The following is a 23,613-nucleotide window of genomic DNA, read 5'->3' on the forward strand; positions in this document are numbered from 1 at the left end:
AAGTTGCTTAATATTTTTGATGTCCGGTTTCCGAGTTTGTAAAATAGATTATGAGAATATGTTATGACATTGCAAAAGGAGGATGCATACTGAGTGCTTAGCAGAGTGGCACATACAAAGGGTTTGACAGATAATTATGAGAAATCTAAGGATAGGTGGAGGGCCTACTGCTAGTAGTATTGATTTTGCCCCTTTGAATGCATAATTATGTCTTGTATGAGATCCCTCACAAGGCATGCAGATTAGATCCCAGTGAAAAATGAACACAGTTAATTTTGTTTTTAAAGAGAATAGGTACTATTAAAGTGTCTTCACTAATATATGACTGGCTGCTTAGCATGTGAGTTTTAGTGAGTTAGATTATGCATTTACTTGAAAGTCGGTTAAAAATAGATGGCTGCTAATACAGAATCCTCCTACAACAAGTAAAAGAAAAATCTGTTCAGTAATGACTCAGAATAAGTTTTAAGGCAGCCTACATGTATCCAGCCTTAAGGCATTTATAATCGGTTTCACATCACACGTCTTTAATACAAAGTGCTAAAATACCATAAAAGCCTTTCTAAAATGTGACACATGTCCTGTTGTGCTTTGGAAAGAGACAATGAGATGTATTTATATCCTGTAAAATATTCACCAACCTTGAAGGGAGAAATATAGTATAGGTTTAGAAAAATATAGGTTCAGTCTGTCTCTTATGAAAACATGAAGTCTGGGAAGAATAAAGTCATGTTCTCTTATAATTTGTGTCAAATACCTCTTTTGATAATGACATGGGTTTCTTGTAGAGTTTTCTTGGTATCTTATTTAATTGCATTTCTTCAGATGATATCAGAGGTAAGCCAACATATTCTTACTTCTACTCTGCTGGCCATGTTTCCTTCTTGGGCAGCAAACATGCTTTCATTGTTGGCCCATGTGCTCCAAGGAGCAGGAGCAGTGAATGCTACATTTGGCTTTAGCCTACAATCTCATTTCAACACTGGCATGTTGATTAGCTCATTTATCATTAATAGCTCCTTCCCATTTACAGAGTGTTAAAAGAAGCTGGGCATTGATAATAAAATAGAAAAGATAAGGGTGTTTTATTAAAGAATGATGGATTAAAGATGGCAGTAGAGCCAGTGGCCAACACATACATTTAAACAAACAAAATCAGGAGAAACAGAAGGACTACTGTTACTACATCCATGAGCACATACTATAATCTTTTGTGTAATTGAGTAAACTTGAAAGATCACATCTGAGTTCAAGTCTCAACTCTGTCATCCACTCTATCATCAGAAGCAAATTACTGAGCCTCTCTCATCTCAATTTTTCCATGTACAAATTACATGAATGATGTTAAATACTCATGATGTTGTGTTGGTAAAAATGAAGCTTTATATATAATATAGTACTATATATATATATATATATATATATAGCATTCAGCATAGTCTACTGTATAAACACTTGGATAATATAATTTAACTTTTATGAATAGTACTAGAAAATTAACCAAGGAATACACCATATCACAAAGGGAAATAAATCTATGCACGGTCAAGAAGGGGAAATATTAGTAATTGGCACTTAAACATGTAGGAAGTTTTCTGAGCTATTTCCCAATAACCACTATGAAGCCAGTAATGGAAGACTGGCGCTTCTGCTGAATACATTTAGGTTGCTGTAGTGGGAGAAGGACACACGTCATCTAGTATTCTTATTTTGGAGGGAAAAAATTAGCCCTCTGCCCCATTGAGCTTTCCAGAAAATGAATAATTAACTGCCTTGATTGTACTTTTAATCCCTTTGTTCTTCCTCCTAAGACACTCCAGAGTATTCTGGGAAGGCTACTGTCTTACTAGGCATGCCCATCCACACTAGCCCTTCTCCCATGGTAGAGGTCTGGTCTTCTGTACTTCCTAATTCCAGGCTTGATATTCCTTCCAGTGGACTCAGAGAAAAAGCTGTCCAATAGTCACTGCACTTCTACCAAAGAGAAGATGGTCTTTTTACACAAAGTAAATTGAGACAACAGCTTCATGACAGGGATATAAAAGTGATCACCCAAAGTGAATAGATCTGGGAAAACTGCACACTGCCCCATTACACAGAATGACTTGTGCTTCAATCAGTGCTCAATAAACACCTGTCTGAGGAGTGGTACACCTAGGACCCAGCACCCAACTCTGTAGCAGAACTCTGCTTCAGAGAGGAACTCCAGACTAGGGAAAAAAAGAAGGAGAAGAAGTAACAACAATTTTGGAAAGAAACTCTAAAATTTAATCAGAAGAGTTACCATTTCCAAGATGATAAACCTTGCTGTCTGCTATTATGGAGGAAGGATCTTAGATAGTGGATTCCTTGACACATAAAAATATAAATCAGCATGATGAAATTATGGAAAAAATTTCATTCATTCTAAACATATGAGACAGAAAGCACTAATCCATTAAATTTAGAATCATTCACAATAATAATAATAATAAACAACCAGAAAGGAGCTGCAGGTGTAGCACCCAATTAAGGGCCTGAAACCACATCACATACTCCCTAAGGTAAATAGCCATTTTTTCTGCCTGAATTCACAGAACCACCGTTCACAAAAGGGAAGTCTTTAAATACAACTATTCCCATGGGTCTGATGTCCTTGGTGGTCACTGATACAGCAGACTGAGCCGTGTTGTACAGTCTACATTGCAGAACTGTCTAATTGTTGGGACAGGTGCTGATATAATTTGGTTTTGTGGGGGAACACATAGGGATGAAATTCAGACTGTCACCTTTTCACTCAAAGCACTCTTTCTTTCTTGAGAACTTTCAACATTTTTTCCCCTATCTGATCTGATCCTTGAAGTGACAGTGGTTGGTCGTTATTTTGGTGTCACCATCATATTTTCTGATGAGTAAGTTATAGCAGGAAATAATGAATTTCCAAGTGCCAACTCACGAGGTTAGGGGCAGTGTAATTCACTAGATTAATGCCTAGTCCAATATTCTTTTTGCCATTGTGCATTGCTTTTCTAAGATTCTGGGGGAATGTCAGGACCCATTGCAAAGAGCAGATACACGGCAGAATGTGACTGGAAGGGGTAGACTGGACAGCTGCTCCAACCACCTAAAGTGCTAAACATTCTTACATGAAACAGGAAATAGTAACAAATCAGTCTGTAGTCCTAAATGCAGATCTATTGAATGTGTCAAACTGTAATAGGTATAGACAGATCTGGGTTTGAAATTTGGATGTACCTAAACTCTGTGAGACTTGATTTACTTTTCTGTAATGTTCAGACCTTTATACCCCAGCGCTGTTAATGGAAAACAAGTTTGACAGTTTAATAATGTGTGCAAAGAACACAGCACAATGTCTGTCATGTACTAACAATTACTAAAAGTAACAATTGTTAATGAAGTAAAATTAGAGAAGAAATTTAGATGTTGCATTGAGTCAGAAATCATAGTAACTATATTGTGCATCAGTTAAAATTAAATAATGTTAAAAACATCTAAGCATAAATCCATGTAATATTTGAGAAAAATACTTTTGATAATACAATTCACTTAAGTAAGTTAACTCCAAGGTATTGTGATGCTGGGGCTCTTTAAAATCTTGGCTTTCCCTTTAAATCCATAATAAAAAGAGACAAGTTAGCAACATTTGAGAGAATTGGAAGGAATGCCTCAATATTCATATGTGCGCACACACACACACAGGCACACACACACATTCCTTGTTCCTTTAGATATAATTTTGGTGCTATTAACAGGTTCTCCAAAGTATCTGGCTCCAGACCTTTAGAATTCATTGGAATGAATCTACTGAGTTTGAGTAAAGATAGATTGTTCAAATTTCTGTATGTATGAAAGTGGAATAGATTTTAAGAAAAATGATTTCTGGTGTGTGTGTGTGTGTGTATACATATACATATATACATATATATATATATATATATATATATATATATATATAAAATCTGGGTGTTAGATTAAATGAGCTCCCAGGAAGAGAAGCTATTTTGCTATCAAGAAGCCTAGTTGGAGAGAAATCAGTAATAAAGAGTCTCATCTACATTTCAAAATATAGCTTCTCTTGCATTTTTTTTGAAATGTAATACATTTTCATGAAAAAATCATACAGAGTCTCTGGGTTCCCAGCTTTTAAACTGATTTTCTCAATTATGGCCTCTATGGCTTTTCTTCTGCCTAAGAATTATGGAGCATTTGATCTGACTGATGAGAATTCTCGCTCTAATAGCAGCAGTACTCAAAAGTTTCTTAGAAACTTGTGCCGCTACTCAGCTGAATTGAGACAAGCGCTGCAAGTTAGCTGCAGCTAACTTGGGTGTCGTTTTTGCACATGAAGCACGTTGATTCCAATTCTGCTAGGAAGAGGCTAAGTGATTTCTGGCCAGATGAAAACCATATCAAATTTACCTCTTTTATTGAAGACATTGTGGAGGTGATGACTAAGAAAGTATTGAAGTAAAAATTTTGAAAAATATTTGCATTGTTGAGTTTCTCCTACTTGCTCAGAACCTTCACTTTCTTTCAAATCAAAGGTCTCTTCCACTGTCACTCTAGCTCATCCCCCCAAAATTTATAAACTTAAAAAAAATTTTTCCTTTTATCTCTTAGAAAGCATACACTTTTCAGCTAGTATATTTAATTTTCATTAGTGTTTGGAAAACAGGGGAACAGTTAATAGAAAAGAAGCATTTAAGTAAGATTTCATGATCGTATGGAATTCCTCCTAAAATTGATAATGTAATATTCTCATATGGTTCAGAAAAAATTCAAACATTTATTAATTTGTTTGAAAGGCAAAGTTACAGAGAGAATGAGTGACAGAGAGGGTCAGAGATCTTCTGTCTGCTGGTTTACTCCCCAAATGGCGGCAAACAGCCGAGGCTGGGCAAGGCTGAAGCCAGGAGCCAGGAGCATCATCCAGGTCTCCCATTTGAGTGCAAGGGCACACAACTTGGGCCGTCTTCTGTTGCTTTCCCAGGCATATTAGCAGGGATCTGGGTTGGAACTGGAGCAGCTGGAACTCAAACCAATTCCCATATAGAATGCCGGCATCACAGGTAGAGGCTTAACCCAAGTGAATTTATTTTTTAATTTTAATAGATGTTAATAGATTATTTCCTAAAAACAAAGAGATCAGATTTCTACCTGTTTTTAGATCTCCTTTCCTCCACTTGCTTGTGTGTACTTTTGTTCACGCTTATAATTGATGTCTTTTTTCATATCAGTTGATGTATGTTCTTTTTATTTTAGAGGTATTTAGTCTTTGTTATTATAAATGTTTCTCCCTTCATTTTTCATTTGCATTTTTATTTTGTTAATGACAATTTTCCTACATAAAATTATTATTTATGGGGCCAAATATGCTGATCATCTCGTGTATGGTTTTATTCCATAGCCTGCAATCTGAGTCATAAGTTTCATTTCTGTCTTCTAATGTCTTCTCATTTCTCCAGTAATTCACTATGCTGCAGCCACTCTGGCTTATGTTTGCTTCCTGAAAAGAAAACTTTCTCCTTCCCTGAAGTCATTCCACATGCTGCTCTTTTGTATTAGGAGACTTTTCTACCCACTTTCCATTTCACTTTCTGCCTGTTTTCTAAGTCCGATATTATCACAAACTCAGAAAGGTGTCTGGCTCTCCAGTCTAAGAAACCTCTACCCTGCTCCTGTGTTAGAGTAATAGTTTTCCTGCGTGTTACATGTCCCTGTTGTTACTTTATGTTTTACTGAGTGGTAGATCTATTCCCTAATTTTATTTCAAGAACCATGAGGGCATGCTAAATGTGTTTTGCTGTCTGCTGTACCTACAGGCCCTGCTACAGACCCTGGAACACAGCAATAGCTCACTATGTATTTGTTGACAGAAGGAGGGTAGTAGAGAAAATGTCATGAAATATGGGGCATTTAAGCTAACTCTTGAGGCATAAGTACTGTTTATACAGGCAAGAGGATAAGGGTCATATGAACCAAGGTATGGAGGAATAATGTTTATATATATATTATATATATATACACATACACACAAATATGTTAGACTTGAATACATCAAAAATATTATGACTGTAGCTCTTTTAAGGAAAAATAGAAGACAAATTTGAGTAGGTAGCTATGATACAGTTACCACAAAAAAATTCTGTGAAGCAGGGCCAGTGTTGTGGCACAGGGGTTAACGCCCTGGCCTGAAGCGCCAGCATTCCATATGGGTGCCAGTTCGAGACCTGGCTGCTCCACTTCTGGTCCAGCTCTCTGCTATGGCCTGGGAAAGCAGTAGAAGATGGCCCAACTCTTCGGGCCCCTGCACCCACGTGGGAGACCCGGAAGAAGTTCCTGGCTCCTGGCTTTGGATCTGCACAGCTCTGGCCGTTGCAGCCAATTGGGGAGTGAACCATCAGATGGAAGACCTCTCTTTCTCTCTCTCTTTCTCTCTCTCTTTCTGCCTCTCCTTCTCTCTGTGTATCTCTGACTTTCAAATAATTTTTTTAAATGTTCCACTAATATTAAAAAAAAGTCTTTGAAGCTTGCAGATGACTAAGCTGTGGACATACAGTTTATCATGTGCAGAATAATTGCAAAACAGGATTCTGCACATGTCATGATCTTAAGGTTTCCCCCAGTATGAGAGAGAATGTGTATGCTCCTTTGCTACTTGTTTTTGGTGTCACCGGTCTTATAGGATGTGGTTGTCCATTGCCCTTTCTGTTCCATGTGGTGACAGATGAGGCAGTAGCTTGTTATCTTTGGGGCCATCTATTTTATAGGCACATGATGAGTTTTTGTGGGCCTAGCATCCCCTTCATTACAGTATCTTAGATTCCTGGAGAAGATAATGAGTCTCTCAATCTCAGAACAGTGGCCCCTGGCCTTCCTTTCCAACACGTGCATTAGTGGTTTTGAAAGCAGCAAAGAAAAATAGCAATGAAGAAGCCATGGCAGAGGCTTATTGATTTCCAAGTTATTTCTGATTCTCCAAGTCACTGGGGAAGAACTAAGATGTGTCAGACATGTCCTCTATGAAGCTTCTTTTCTGACCTGAAGGTCTGTGCATCAGAATGGGGAGGACACTCATTACTCCTCACAAAACCACCTATAAGTTGAAATTAATGTGCGTCGTATGTGTACCTGCTTTCCCAGAAATGTGACATTTAGACATTCTTCCTTGAGTGATTACACTGTAATTGTTTCTTCTGGTCTATGCTGTATTGAAGCACACACACAAAAAAACTTTTTTTTTTTTTGAGTTGGGGGGAAAACTGTGCTAATCCCAATTCACAACACCTCAGGAGGCTACAATTTCAATTTCCTTTTCATAATAGTCATGAAACGGGGTGCTAGAAAAGTCAAATTTTCCACTTTAAATCTGAAACTATTTTCAAGAGGAGAACAGTATTTTAATAATGTCCATATTTATTAAGACAACATAAAGAACTCTTGTCTACTGAGATCATCTTAAACAATTTGTTCTTCCTAGATGATGTAGAGACAGAAATTTAAAAATTAAGTTGAGTCTATAATAAAAAGCAGAAAGACTGGTTAAAGTCTCTTAGAAAAAATTCAATAAATGCATCTTGCCAATTGTGTTTTAAAGGAGTCCATGTGAGACAGGATATCCAACAATTTTAGCTAGCAAGATGATACCTCATGAGCACCACAGGGTTTTATGATTCATTATATACCCCTCTTGATCTGAAATTTATAACTCACATTCCATTTTTTACCACTGATATGTTTTATGATTAGCTATTTCTTAATATGGGTAATTCCTAACAATTCTTTTTCTCAAAATTCAAAAGCAAATTATTTTCATTGTCATCAGTATATACTGACACTTGCTTCATCCTTGATGTGACAGACTCATGATTGGTGGCATAACTATGTATTAACAGTCTATATTGAAGAAATAAGACCAGTTGGTGATATAATTATGCATTAACAGCATATAGTGAAGAACTAGAACCAGTCTGGAAAAATTCCTGGAAACTACAACCTTATCCTGAAACCTAACTTTGGAAACAGCATAAATAAGATTACAGTGGGAGAAGAGCTCGTTCAAGTACACAAAATAGTTACATAAAAGTGAAATTTGATAAAGGGAACATCTGATGGCACGTTACTGCCTTGGGAAACTCATCAATGGAAATATAAGGTTACACCATCCACGAACCCTTTATTCAGTGTCTCAGGAATTAAGACTTTGAGCATCCTCTCACATGCAGAATTGTGAAAAGATAAATCAAGGGCAGTTCTCTTAGTCAAACTGAACTCAGAACTGTCATTACTAGAGGTTGGGAAGGATGGGGGAGGTGGAATGAGATTTGGAAAATGGACATCAAAACACAGAAAGAAATAACAAGCTCTGTTCCACAGCACAGCGGAATGACTGTGGCTCACAATAATGTACAGGACTGTATAAAGACCAGAAGGAAAACAACAGAAGATAAGGAAATGGAAATGCCAATGACTGATTAGATCAGTGTGCGCTGTAGACATCTGTTGAAATACTGCATTATACCCCCTCAAAATGTACACCTACTATATTTTATCAAAAAATTTACAAAATAAAAAATATTTCAAAGAATAGTTTCATTTTTTAATATCCATATTTTATTACTGTTTTCAATCTCAGAAAGAATAATCAAAGGTATGAAAAGCTTTCCAATGCAAAGTGAAATCTTAATGGAAAATTTTATTAATATCCCAGAATTTACCTTTTAAATGCTTATTTTACAGCTTTACTTAAATCATCTTGCTAAAGTGACTCTGAGTTTTATTTTTCCTGTTAACATATAATGATGGATGACTAGGGACAAACAATGAACACCGATAAAACAATTTTTAATTATGTACATCCTATTGCCATCTTCATAACAAAGATTTTTTACATTAGTGAAGAAGTATTATGGTTTTTCTTTACATTTTTAAAAAGATTTTATTTATTTATTTGAGGGGTAGAGTTACAGAGAGAGGGAGAGACAGAGAGAAATGTCCTCAATCCACTGGTTCAAGACCCAGATGGCTGCAACAGCCGAGCTGATCAGAAGCAAGGAGCCAGGAACCAGGAACGTCGTCCAGGTCTCCCACATGGATGCAGGGGCCCAAGCACTTGGGCCATCTTCTACTGACTTCCTAGGCCATAGCAGAGAACTGGATTGGAAGAGGAGCAGCCAGGACTAGAACCAGCACCCATATGGGATTCTGGCACCACAGTCAGAGGCTTAGCCCACTACGTCACAGCACTGGCCCCGGAAATATTATATTTTGATAAAGCATAGTTTTACCTAGAAACAAAGTTTGAAAATTAAATTTTAAAATAATAATGTCAGCATAAAACCTATAGACTGTTCTGGTGAAAGAATAACCTTAGCTATTTTTGCCAGGAAGAATTATTGTACAGTGGGCTTTGAAGTTAGGAATTTGACAGTATATCCTGTCACCTGGCTGAGTAGTGCATGAACCCCAAGAGGCAGAATCCTCACCCCTGCTGTTCTGACCATACTCATTTACCCTGATTTGGGGGGTCACCTTCAAGGATAAGTCAGGAGCTGGGAGAGGGAGCCCCGAGGAGATGAGAGGGAAGAATGGGAAGAATAGAAAAGGATGGAGGAGATCAGAAGAGCTGCTATGAGGTGAGACCTACCATGAAATTCTCTCTGCTTTGTACCATATCCCAATGTCTCTGAACCATGTTTGTCCCATGGCGATTCTTAGCTGACTCTCATTTAATTTCTGTTGGGAAACAATGTTCTTTCACAGACACGGTACCCAGGCCTATCAAAGGGAGAATACACAATCAGGGTCACTTCCATTCCTGTCAAGTTTTGAGATAATTATCTCAGTAAACTTAAGGATAAGCTAAAATTTTAAATATTTATTTTTTTCTTTTTTAAAAAGATTTTATTTATTTATTCAAAAGTCAGAGTTACACAGAGAGAGGAGAGGCAGAGAGAGAGAGAGAGAGAGAGGTCTTCCATCTGCTGGTTCACTCCCCAGTTGGCCGCAACAGCCGGAGCTGAGCTGATCCGAAGCCAGGAGCCAGGAGCCTCCTCTGGGGCTCCCACGCAGGTGCGGGGGCCCAAGGACTTGGGCCATCTTCTTCTGCTTTCCCAGGCCATAGCAGAGAGCTGGATCGGAAGTGGAGCAGCCGGCCGTAGAACCAACGCCCATATGGGATAGGAACACTTCAGGCCAGGGCATTAACCCGCTGCACCACCGCATGGGCCCCAAAATTTAACTTTTTCAATGTCTTTATACAGAGCAACAAATGCATTCCTTCCTCTTATGTGACAAGGCACTGGAATATGTCATTTACATGACTGGGCATTTTCTAAAAAGAATTAACACCTGATAAATGAAAAAGATTTGGAGTATGTAAATATTAATAACTGTTCCAACAGTTGAAATTCCTGCCTACCTAATTAATCATAATATTAGACACTGGAAAAGACAATTCATAAAGCTTGCGTACCAGGTTCTAGATATATCTACTGAACCACAGCTAACCATGTTGAAAGTTCCTGGAAAACATCAAGTCTAGCTAGATATTGGGGGGGGGAGTTAGAGTTACAGTTACAGTTTCATTTGCTCTTTAATGTAACATAGCCCCAGGAATAGCCGTTTGGTTTAATATGAGAAGTGAATATGAAAGAAATGAATGTGAATATGAAAAAAGTCATGGCTATTGTAACAGTACCTGTCCATGGTATCAAAATCAATAGGTTCTGATTCGTTTACACTAAAAAAGCCTCAAAAGTCAATTGCCTTCATATATTGCCATTCAAGTGTGCACGTGTGCTTTCTCCACCTGGAGTAGACTTAGCAGTTTACACTTAATTTCATTTGGCTCTGAGGGGTATGTGATGGCAGGAATCCTTCCATAATTCTTCTGACTATGGAGATAGAATTGCATAAATAATTACACTGATTAGCACAATAACATATTGTCATAGTGTTCTCATAAATTATGTGTAATTCATGATTTCTTTTTTCATTTATGAGTCATTGAAAAAGGCTACAAGTGGGCTTAAACACTTGAAGGTTTCATCTAGTCTGGTTGGTTTCTCTTTGCTGGTGACCTTGATTCAAAGTAAAATGTGTGGGCTGCCACCAAATCTGAATATTTGTGTATTTCTAATCACACAGAATAATAACGAAGACCTTGGCTTGTTTAGTGACCACCATCTGTACTCCTGAAGTTTTTCCTTGGCCCAGACTCCTTATATCCCGTGGCCCAACATAATGAATTGGTTGCATTAGCTTAGTGTTAAACAAAAATCAGAATCAAAACATTTGACTCTTCAATATCTAAAGCTAATTTTTGCATATTCCATCCTTTTAGCTCCTCTTTCTTTACTCTCTGTCTGCTTTCATCACATGCAGGGACAATGAAAGAGAGAAGGAATGCGAGTAAACCTTAGTTCATTTATTCAGCTTTTATGTTTGCTGAGGACATTATATTGGTAGATTGATTTAATTATTAAAAATGTCTTGGGGCCAGTGTTGTGGCACAGCAGCTTAAGCCACTGCTGGCCTTGCTGGTATCCCATATTGGAGTGCCAGTTCAAGTCCTGACTGTACCACCTCTAGTCCAGCTTCCTGCTAGTGTGCCTGGGAAGGCATCTGAGGATGGCCCAAGTATTGGGCCCTTGACACACATGTGGGAGGACAGAATGGAGTTCCTGGATCCTGGCTATGGCCTAACCCAAACCTGGCCGTTGCAGGCATTTGGGGAGTGCACCAGCAGATGGAAGATAGCTGTCTCTCTCCCCTCCACCTCCTCCATTTCTCCCTCTCTATCATTCTGCCTTTCAAATAAAAAAATCTTAAAAAAGTATAAAGTATGAATTCCATTTTTAAAAGATTTATTTATTTATTTGAAAAGCAAAGTTATAGAGAGAGGGAGGGAGAGAAGGAGAGAGGCCTTTGATCTGTTTGTTCACTCCCCAAAAGGTCACACCACAGGGGGGGCTGGGCCAGGCTGAAGCCAGGAGCCAGAAGCTTCAATCAGGTCTCCCACCAGGGTGCAGGGTCCCAAGCACTTGGGCTGTCTTCCACTGCTTTCTCATGCACATTAGTAGGATGCTGGGTCGGATGTGGAGAAGCCAGGACTCAAACCTGTGCCTACATGAGATGCGGGCATCACAGGCTGCAGATTAACTCACTATGCCACAATGCCAGCCCTGAATTCCATTTTAAAATGGTTATTTCAGTTGATTATTGAGTTAAAGAGCATTCAAAATTTTCAAATCCATGAAACTTATAAATTACTTATGGATTCTTCTGTTTACATTCCCTTTTTAAAAATCCTTGTTTTATATGGCTAAGACATTACTGTATTTCTGTTTCATGCAAATTTCTGAACAAATAATAACACATTTAACTTTATATTTAAATTAGTAATAAATTTTAATGGGTTTTTCTGTAATCAGCAAAAATAAAACATCAGTGACAATAAGTGAAACCATATTTACAATTCATAATTTTATTTAAATTTCCCTAACCTTGTATAGCAGACCTGAGATGTTCCATTCATACATAAATAGTTCTGATCTTAGAACAAAAGTTAAGGTGCAGGTGTTGTGCAATGGGAGCAATGGATTAAACTGCTGCTTGGGATACTCACATCCCACATTGGAGGGCCACATGGAGTCCAGCTGCTTGACTTCCCATTCAGCTTCCTGCTGATACACCAGGCAAGCAGCAGATGATGGCTCAGCTACTTGACTGAGTTTCTATCACTCAAGTGGGAGACTTGGTTGGAGTTTCAGGATCCCAGCTTCAGCCTGGCACTTCTAGCTGTTAACAAACAGTTGGTCGGTCTCTCTCTCTCTCTCTCTCTCTCTTTCTCTCTCTCTCCGTGTGTGTGTGTGTGTGTGTGTGTGTATAACTGTCCCTTTCAAATAAATTAATTAATCTTTTCTTTAAAGAAAAAAGGATAAAAGGAAAGTATCACTTATCCTTTAGATTAGAAGCATGAAAAAAAATCAGTTCAATATGAAACTAACTGCATATTCCAAAGAGACCACAATATTGCCTGTTGTGATAGTGATTCCATTTCTATTGTGAATCTGGGGGGAAGAATAAAATGTTCATATATTTGGCTTGGATTTTACTTTGGGGTTTTTCATAGTATTTTTAAAACACAATACACAGAATCTTTACATATGTATTTCATGGAGATATTTTCAGAACCAGTGAGACTTAAGCACCATTTTTGCTGGTGTTGCCATAAAAAAGTATTTTCCTTTTGGAACAGTGCTTTAGCAAAGGCCTATATGGCAAAATTAAAGTATTTCAGGCTTTATTTTGGCCTTTACAATCAAATTATGCTTTCAACATCCATTTGTGGTTGGTGTGATACATGCACAGTGTTTTTTCCCAACATTTCAGTAATATTTGAGTAGACCAAGTAAGTCAGAAATCTTGGATAAGATAGTCCACTTGTGATACCAGTTCCTAATTGGATATTAAAAAAGTGGATATTCTTAGTAAAGAAAATTTAAAACCTGTCTTCCATTAAAATTCTCATATTTCATTATCATGAGTCAAATGATTGATTTTATCTCCATTCTCCCCATTCCATTCTGACAGACAAGTGATATAATTATGAAAATGTGTTTGAAATGAAAGCATTCCAACAGGTAGAGAAAAAAAATGACTTAGGTAACATTTAAATAAGCTTCCTTTTTTTAGCCCTTTAGACACCATGATAAGCGAATGATCTGCAAAAGGAAAGAGTACAAAGTTGTCATTTAGTGAAAGTTAGCAGCTGAGCTAATTGGCACACTTTGCCAAAGATGACTGTATTTAAAAGAGAAAGTGCCGCCTTTAGTTTGTCAGGCAGTGACACAGTTACTGCAGTAGGTTCTGTTCCTCTTGAGAGGAAATTAATTTCCTGTAATCAAATACTGTGGATTATAGTCTCCTTCTACCCTGGCTCCAGAAGTAACTCCAAGGTTTTTTATTCAGCAACATTACAGAGGCTTTTGTAAAACAAGCCATGACACATTGAGCATTGGTTTCACCTACTACACTTTGCAAGTCCAGAATGCAGCATATCGCTGCTTTGAGACTGAGAGCTAAGATTTGTAAGTAACTGTATCTGTAATGCTTTATTTTGGGAATGAGAGGAAAATGATAGCAGGAAAGCTTACATTTAGGCAGAAGAAATTGCGATGGTGTCTGAAAATGTAATTACTAAATGATGCTAGATAGTAGTGAAATAACAGCATAATCTGTCCTCTTGATCTGTTCAGTTCCTATGTATGAGCTGTGTGTATATATAAACATAAAGCACACTTATTTTTATGCACATATATATCCAGTATTTATTGTCTTGATATTTACATGTATTCTGCATGATTTACAAAGACTATTTTATAAGTTATAGGATTTTTAATCCATTATATCAGAAAACTAATATTTTCTAAAGGATAAGGAAGAGGAAAGGTAGGACATATAAACCATAGAGAAAAATGACCTAGACCTAAAGCAGGATAGGATCTTTTCTCTATATAGTTCATATTTTTATATTAAAAATTATTATGTACACTAGCCATTAGGGAAATACAAATCAGAAACAATGAGATAATACCTCACCCCCATTAGAATGACTAAAATCCAAAACACAGAGAGTAACAAATAATGGCTAAGATGTGGACAATGGGAAACACATATACACCATTGGTGGGAATGTAAATTAGTGCAGCCACTCTAGAAAACAGTGTGGAGATTTCTTAAAAACACGAGAAATAGACTTGCCGTATGATCCAGCAATACCATTGCTGGGTATATACCCAGAAGTTGAAACAATGTATCAAAAGGATACCTGCACCACCATGCATATGACAGCACTGTTCACAATAGCTGAATTTGGAATCAACCAAGGTGTCCATCATCCGATGAGTGGATAAAGAAAATATGGTAGATATACACAATGGAAGAGTATTTAGCTATAAAAACAATAAAATTTACCATTTGCAAAAAAATCGTTGCAACTGGAGGACGCCACATTGAGTGAAATATGCTGGATCCAGAAAGACAGATAGTACATATTCCCCCTTATATGTGAGAACTAAAATTTAAAAGCAAACAGAAAATAATGGCAAAAAGAAATGTCTGGGTGTACCAGAATAGCTGCAAATATAGTTTTACAAAACTTTGTTTTATACCTTTGTTAAACCAATGGTTAGGAATGTGTCTTTTTTTTTTTTTTTTTTTTTTTTTGACAGGCAGAGTGGACAGTGAGAGAGAGAGACAGAGAGAAAGGTCTTCCTTTGCCGTTGGTTCACCCTCCAATGGCCGCCGCGGCCGGGACAGAATCCGGCGCCCCGACCGGGACTAGAACCCTGTGTGCCAGCGCCGCAAGGCGGAGGATTAGCCTAGTGAGCCGCAGCGCCGGCTGATTAGGAATGTTATACTACTATAGTTTTAATTATCTACGGTTACTGTGTTAGTGGATATGGGTGACATGGTGATTTTTCCACTCAATTATTGTTTGTAGCTGTTGTCTATATTCCCATTAAATCAGGGTCTTTATGCTTTTTACTTATTAAACTTCTTATTCACTGAAGTATTAAGCCTTTTTACTATAATGTAAATTTTATATATGTTATCTCAAAACATAAAGGAAAGGGAGAAAGGAGAGTGGAAGGGAGATAGGTGAGGGACAGAGGAAGAGAATATCATGTTCTTAGAATTATATCTACAGATCACGTTGAATATGTTAAACTAATTAAAAAATTAAAATAAAAAATTAGTATGTAGAAGAAAAGTGCTGATCCTCCACCTCCCCCTATCTGCCACCCAAACTCCAGGCCTTTTTTTTTATTATCCATAGTTGACTTCAGTGCCAAACAAGGCCTTCCAGGAGAAACCAGGCACCTTGTAAACCATTACCTAAGGGAGAGCCTTGTTTACACTGAAAAGATTGAATGAGGGTATTGTAGTTGAATACAACTAAGCCAGCCAGTCTTTCATTAACATATATAGGTACCAAGTTTTGTCTCAAAACCAATCTGGAAGGTACTTAAAACTGAGAAATGATGTTTGTTTACTTCCTGTTCCTAAGTTTAGCTTTGGACCTCACTCAACCACTGCCAATGAATAAATAAAATGCATACATAATTATGTACACAAATAAATCTCCGACAGAAAAGGAAACCTGTTCTTTTTTTACTGTGTGAAGATGTGACTAGAATTATGCTTAAAAAGCCATTATTCAGGCTGGTGCGGTGGCTCACTAGGCTAATCCGCTGGCTGCGGCACCAGCACACTGGGTTCTAGTCCCAGTTGGGGTGCCGGATTCTGTCCCGGTTGCCCTTCTTCTAGGCCAGCTCTCTGCTGTGGCCAGGGAGTGCAGTGGAGGATGGCCCAAGTGCTTGGGCCCTGCACCCCATGGGAGACCAGGAGAAGCATCTGGCTCCTGGCTTCAGATCAGCGCGATGCGCCCGCCACAGTGCGCCGGCCGCAGGGGCCATTGGAGGGTGAACCAACGGCACAAGGAAGACCTTTCTCTCTGTCTCTCTCTCTCACTGTCCACTCTGCCTGTCAAAAAAAAAAAAAGCCATTATTCAAAATTCTTAATTATCTTGTTCAATACTATAATCATTACTATACAAAGCAATATTATTTCTAATGTAATCCTAAATTCAATTGACCTGATTCATTCTAAAAGTAGCCCTAAGTGTCCTGTAGCAACATCAATCAGATATTTAAAAAGGTCCTCTCTGATATTACAGAATAGACATGTTGGCTTGATATTTTTTCACATAACACACTAACATGAAACTTGAAAGCTAATTGAAGCTTATTTGGTGCTGTGCTTATAAGACCCTATTAACAAAATTGATTTGTGAGGAAGAAAAGATGGCAACATATCTCTTTTGGGGTGCTTTGATTCACAGTCTCTGGTTTTTAGTGATGATGAGCCATAGGGATTGCCCTATTCAGCAACAATATACTTTCCCTGAAGCAGTGGGTACTGATCCATTAGGCACTTACACAGATTTTAATGTTAATGTAGCTCTCTGGCTTTCAGCATTCAGTAAAGTAAATAATCACTTGCTGTTTATTCTTGTTCTGTTTCCTACAGCTAACCCAACCCGAGCAGGTGGGAGAGAGCCGTACCCAGGCTCAGCAGAAGTGATTCGGGAGTCCAGCAGCACCACGGGCATGGTTGTTGGGATAGTAGCTGCTGCAGCCCTATGCATCCTCATACTCCTCTATGCCATGTACAAGTACAGAAACCGGGATGAAGGTTCATACCACGTGGATGAGAGTCGAAATTACATCAGTAACTCAGCACAGTCTAATGGGGCTGTTGTAAAGGAGAAACAACCCAGCAGTGCGAAAAGCGCCAACAAAAACAAGAAAAACAAGGATAAAGAGTATTACGTCTGATCCCGAGATCTTAGAAGGACACTTGTATAGAAATAGTCTTCATTTTATCTGAGACATAATATAAACTTATTTACTTTCCTTTTTACGAAGCACATACAAAAGAAGACAGGGAATGCAATCAGGAAGGAAAGACTGTTTTTAAAACAAACAAGTATCTCACGCTCTTGTTTCTCAAAAAAAAGAAAAAAACAGGGGCCAATAAATTCCCTAACATCCACAGTGTTTTCATTTACTCTGCCTGTCTTTATGTTGCTGGAACATTTCTAAAAAACAATGATGACCGCACGCATTCATAAAGCAAAGGAGTATTACAACATCAAGGCACAACACAAAAACAACACAAAACATAACACGAAAAAGAAGCTACCTATGATCCTGGATTTAGCCAAAGTGCTAGTGCTTTCCCGAGAAGTCAGTTAGTCCAATTGCCAGAGAAGACTGTCTTTTCGAGTGACTCAACCTGCAAACCTCCGAGTTTGCCGCCTGGTGCACCTGGAGCAGTGGTGGGAACTTGTTGGAAATGAAGTGCTGGCTTTTTTGAAGACTTGTGTAGGAACACATTCAAAAAGCCCCTTTCTGGTTGTTGAGAGGAAAAAAAAAAGTATGGAGGCCTTATTTTCAAAAATGTGAAACATAAGGCACATTTTCACACTAAAATTTCAAAACAAAAACAAGAGGGCATAGATGCAATCATTGGGAAATTTTCATGCACGCTTACTATGTTATTACATATGTTTATATAAAATCCATCTCTGTGTGCTTTCTGGACTGTGGTAAGTGACGTTTTATAGCCTGTTGTATAGAAAATGCAAAATATATCTCTGCTCTTTGGCCATTTTTGGTAAATTCAATGTTATAAGTGTTGCTAAGTATAGGGAGTTTTATGACATCAGAGCAACAATTATTTTAGTTGTTTTTTTTTTTGCCACCATTTTAAATTGCCACAATTAGTTTTTTTTTTTTTAAAATACAGTGTAGTGTTTATTCTAAGGAAGATATGTATGAATGTATATAAAAAAAAGACTCAGCTACTTTTTTTTCTTACATGTACAGCCTTCATTCTGTTGCAATTAAGTTTTAGTATTTGTATGAAAGGTGTGAATTAGAAGGTAAAATATATACATATGTATCTTATAATCTTTTCTCCCCAAATATTCATATGTCCACATGCATTCACCATTCACAGTCACACACACACACACACACACACACACTACACAAACAAATCCAAAGGAATCCATCATACATGATGGAGACCCAAATGTGCATATAACAGTGAATATTTACTGACAAATTGAAAAACAGGAAGGAAGATAGTTGTGCCAAGGTATTGATGACAAATGGGGTGATTTGCTTCACTGAAATCTTGCTCCCAGGAAGCCCTGAGAAAATTTTAGTCCCTAATGAAATGGAACCTTTTCTTACCACATAGAATATCACTGGTATACTGGTGCATGAAAATGAACAATTATGTGGGCAGGTTACAGAAGCAAAATTGATTAATCCATACCTTAACTCTGGCTGTTGCAATTGAAAATTTTGTTTCCAATAAAGTAATATATATATAGACATATTCTCTGAACCTGATGTGCATGATAAACATTTTTGGAAAGTAAACACTTTTCTCAACTAAAAAAGTATTTTCAATAATTTTTGATTCTGTATTACTACACATTTTAAAAATTCATTCTCTGTTCATTATTGACTTTTAACTTTTATGGTCTTACATATATATCATTAAAGATAGCTTTCATTTAACATACATTTAGTAGTAGAAAGTATAGATTATACACTTGTTTTTGCATATCGTTTCAATGATGTTCATAGCAATAAATTAACAATATGAGAAGGTAATTCAAAAGAAATGCATTATGAAATTGCAAAGTAATGCTCTAGTAAACATTGGTCACATTACTTGAACATCTCCTAAAAAATGAAATTAGATTCATAAAAAAGAAGAATACCTTTAAAATTAGCTTTAATCAACAAAGGCAAAAATGCAAAACATCTTTTGTGATACTTTAGTTGATGAAAAAAATGCCAAGAAGTGGCCTGGATTTTAGACATACAGCACCTTAGAAATATATATGAGTTATAGCAAATCACCACTATCTATGGTTGCCAAGAAATTGTTGTATATGAAGAGACTTAAAGGCTTTTTTTGTGACCCAGAAAGCAGAAGGTGTGAAACAAGAATTCAATATTCATTACTTCTGTTTCAAGTTTTTACCTTTTTTAACTTGCCAGGTTAAAGAATTCACAAGTCTTTTCTTTCCCCCTCTCATTTAATCTTACTCAGGGAAAGCCAGTAAATAAAAAGTGGATTAAAAAAAAAAAAAACTAGTAATTTACAGCTTGAGGTTTTTGAAAATTTGGTTGCTTTTCCATTTGGCCTATTGATCTAGAACTACTTTCATCTGGTAAGATTCTAAAGTAGGATACAAAATAAGTTGAGTAATAACATTTTAAGCAGTATATCTATGGAACATGTTATTTGCAACTGATATCACTATTTAAAATTTCATACAATTCTATAATCTAATATTGCCATTAAATTTTTTAATTGGTCTGTACAAATTCTAGTAATTTTTTTCCTGAATGCAGAAAGAAAAGAGAGGAACATGAGTTAGGGAGAGAAAAAGACTTGAATAAAATTGGAAGTATCTTCACACCAAACATATCAGGGTTCCATGCATAGCTTGAAATTAATTTCACACTTACCTGGCATAAATTTGATTACATCTCTAGACTGTAACTTTTATGATTGAGTATGCTTCTTTTTTTAATCCATGTATTGTATTGCCTTTTTAAAAAAAATACTGAAATATGTGTGGTCAATCCCTAAGACATCAAAGAAAGGCCACATGACCCTACCCTTCTAGTGCTTTGTGTGACTGGGTATCTAAGGGGTTTGTTTTGTTTTGTTTTGTTTTTCTGTTGCAAGGCCAATTTATCCATTATTGGAAATGCTAAGCAAGTGGAATTTACTGTTTTGTTAATAAACTATTTCTTAATACAAGTGTGAATTTTTTGATTTACCAACTCTATGCGGCACCATTTTGCAATAAAGTAGCACAATAAGGGAAGCTACTCTTGAAAGGAAGACCCATTCTTGGACAAGCAGGGAAAATGTTGATTCTTTTTTATGTTTTTGGATTTAATTATTAATGTAAGAAAGCCATTAAAGGGACCTTTGTGTACACCTGTTCACCTTGATAGAATTGAAACCATAAATTCATAGAACTAATTAAAAGCAACATGGGAGATGCTGATTTCATGAATCTCACTTTCTCTATAAAAAGCAATGGAAGTTGTTAGAAAAGTCTTTGATGATTAATGTTCAATACTTTCACTTGCCATGATTTACCAAATTTCTTTGACTCTATCAACTTTATAAAATATTAAGAATATTAAGAAATAAGGTTGTACTTTAGTACAGTTTAAATAAAATTCACTTCTAGTAATATTATTTATCATAATAATAAGTGCTTTGAGAAAATATTTCAAAGTGTTTGCTTAACTTGTGTTATTTGAAAAAAAATGTATATAGCAGCATATCTCTTTCTATATAACCATATAATGTTTGCTTTTTACAAAAAAAACAGCATTTTAAAAATCAAATCAGTAAGTTTCAGAACAAACGTTGGTAACTTCTTTAAAACACTAGCCTTTGAAAATAATTTCTGATAGAAACTCATAGTTTGGTCTTTTTATTCCTCAGCAGTTAAAGGCTTGAATGTCAATACTTAATCTTTTATGTACCTGTGTTGCTTTAGATATATGTGTTGTTTCTTTCTTAATATTAAGCCATGATTTTTAGGCAGAGCAGAGCAAAGTATCTAGATTTCTTTAAATTAAAGGCTGTTATTTAGCATACCTTAAAATGTATGGCATTTCAAGACTGTATAAAATTTTATGAAATGGACTGAGAATTCTTGGAATCATGAACTATGGGAAGCATAGATTCCCAGGGTACAATAATTAGGCATCAGGTTAGAATATGTTACTTATTTTGTGTATGAGAAACACATATATAATAACTTGGCAAGTAACTCATGGATAAGCATTCTCTTGGGAATATTGTTTCATAAGATTCATTGAATTTTCATAGGACTTCAGAATTTCCCAAAAGTTTGAGAACCACTGAAACATACATTGAATACAAACAAAAGTTGTTTATAGAAATAGTACTGAAGATAAATCATTGGGTGAATAGTAAGAAAACATCATTTTACCATTATAATGTACATAAAAAGTATCCTTCCCTATATAACTGGATACCTCCTAGCTATATAAATATTTTGAAAATCAACCTCTATTTTTACAAGTTCAGTCTTCAAATATTTATTGAGCGATAGTTTATGTCTACTCTGTTGGTCTCACATGTCTCCACTCTTGTGAGTGACTTCATATTCATTTCAAGGCAAATTTCTCCAATGGCTGGAACATTTGATTTAGCACCTTGAAGATGGGTTTTACGCTTTCAATATGCAGCAAGGTCCTAACCAACACAAGCATCTATCTTTAAGCTTGTGGAAGCCATCAATATTGGGGGCGATGGATAGACTGTGGCAAAACCTCACTCTTAAGCATCCAGTTACCTTTCAATCAGAAGAAGAAAACTACTATTCAAAAGAGTTACACAAATAATGCATCTTAAATCACTTCTTGTTAATATCCCTATATCAAGGAGGCTGAGTGGTTTTAGGTCAACTATACCAAATGCATCTTGTGCACCTTGTGTTGTGGTACTCTTGCTTGTCATTGAATGCTGTGTCTCCAAACAAGAAAGCAACTCCACTGAGGAACATAGGAATTAAAGTAACTTCATATGTCCCTCACCTGAAATCCATCTCTGAATAAAATGGTAATGGTTTATAAGGTGCCACAGGACAGCCTTGCGATAAGTACAGAATAACTCCTTGAAAAAAAAAAAAAAAAAGGATGATTGAGCCACAGTATCAATGCTTCAGTGAAAATATCAATATGATAAAAAAATTATCAATTGCTTCTTGTCTGTGATAGTTCAAATGTTTACTGTTGAGCACAATGTGATTTTCTAGTTCAATAATCTCAGTAATGATGTATCACAAACACAAAATTTAGACTAAGAAGGATGAAAGTCCTAGGTTTGAAAATTATTAGTGCTGTTGGGATCTTAGGCAATCACTTAATCATACTAAATTTATTCAGCTCTCTAAGCAAGATAAAGAGACAGTCTATAAGATTGTGAACATTAAAAAACATAAAGCACTTACAACACTTCAAAATAGGGAATGCTTTGTACTGCAGTAGGTTAAGCCGCCACTTAGGATGCCTTCATCCCATATCAGAGTGGCAGTTTGAGTTCTAGCCTCTCTGCTTCTGATCTAGATACCTGCTAAGTTAACTGGGAGACAGCATATTTGATTTCTTGCCACCCACTTGAGAGATCTGGATAGAGTTCCTGGCCCCTGGCTCCTGGCTTCATCCTGGTCCAGCCCTGTCTATTGGGGCATTTGGGAAGTGAACCAGTGTGCAAGGTCTCCCTCTCTCTGTCACACTGCCTTTCAAATAAATAAAAGTTTGAGTTAATATTTCTTCCTATGTACATGTCACTTTAACAGTGTCCCAGGCAACACAAGCAACATCTTATGTCCACCCATGGCTCAAAGAAGGATAGGGTAGCGGTTTTGCAAGGCAATATATTTCATTTGTAGGGATAATTGTGGCTCTTTATGCCCAGCTCTAACTTCCACTCATTTGTTCTAATTCTCTTGGTTTAAAATTAGTTTCTTCCATGTGTCAGCCTTTCCATCACCTTTCCCCCAACTCAGCTTGGGTTTTATTCTTCTCTAATAATATTTTGGTTCCCCATTGCCATCACTCAACTTTTATGGACTACAAACTTGTCATCATCCTAATAATCTAATCTTGAGCCTCTATTCTTTTCAAAATGTGATAAAGAATGACCATAATACTTGGTGATTAGCCAAATTACAATAGGTTTTTCTCTTTCCTTGATCTGAAATTTTCAGTCTCTGAGAATGAATTTAAGATTTTGTTTATACTTGCCTGAATTTTATTGAATTTATAATATTAAAGTTATAAGAATTTTCCTAGAGCACTTATTAATTGAAATTAATTTGAAAAGTACTAGTTATTAAGTGAACTTAAATACAGAATTTTTTGTATACTATATGATGTTTTATTGCTTTGAACTTAAAT

General features: G+C 36.6%; 1 protein-coding gene across 31 annotated transcripts in view; it reads left to right on the forward strand.

Annotated features, from left to right (window-relative positions):
• The window catches only part of NRXN1 (neurexin 1), a 1,235,416-nt gene extending 1,214,991 nt beyond the window's left edge, over window positions 1–20,425 (forward strand). For 25 of the 31 annotated variants that reach the window (XM_089327671.1, XM_089327664.1, XM_051842899.3 and 22 more), the window contains one exon: window positions 17,099–20,425. In XM_089327671.1, coding sequence (XP_089183797.1) covers window positions 17,099–17,406 — 308 coding nt within the window. In that variant the 3' untranslated portion in view covers window positions 17,407–20,425. The remainder of the gene's footprint in view (window positions 1–17,098) is intronic. The other 6 variants (XM_017340784.4, XM_051842915.3, XM_008254418.5 and 3 more) reach the window with 1 other exon arrangement.
• Window positions 20,426–23,613: the final 3,188 nt, after the last annotated feature.

Source organism: Oryctolagus cuniculus, chromosome 2 (genome assembly GCF_051225735.1).
Source record: "Oryctolagus cuniculus isolate XC-2025 breed Fujian yellow rabbit chromosome 2, ASM5122573v1, whole genome shotgun sequence".
Taxonomy (NCBI): domain Eukaryota; kingdom Metazoa; phylum Chordata; class Mammalia; order Lagomorpha; family Leporidae; genus Oryctolagus; species Oryctolagus cuniculus.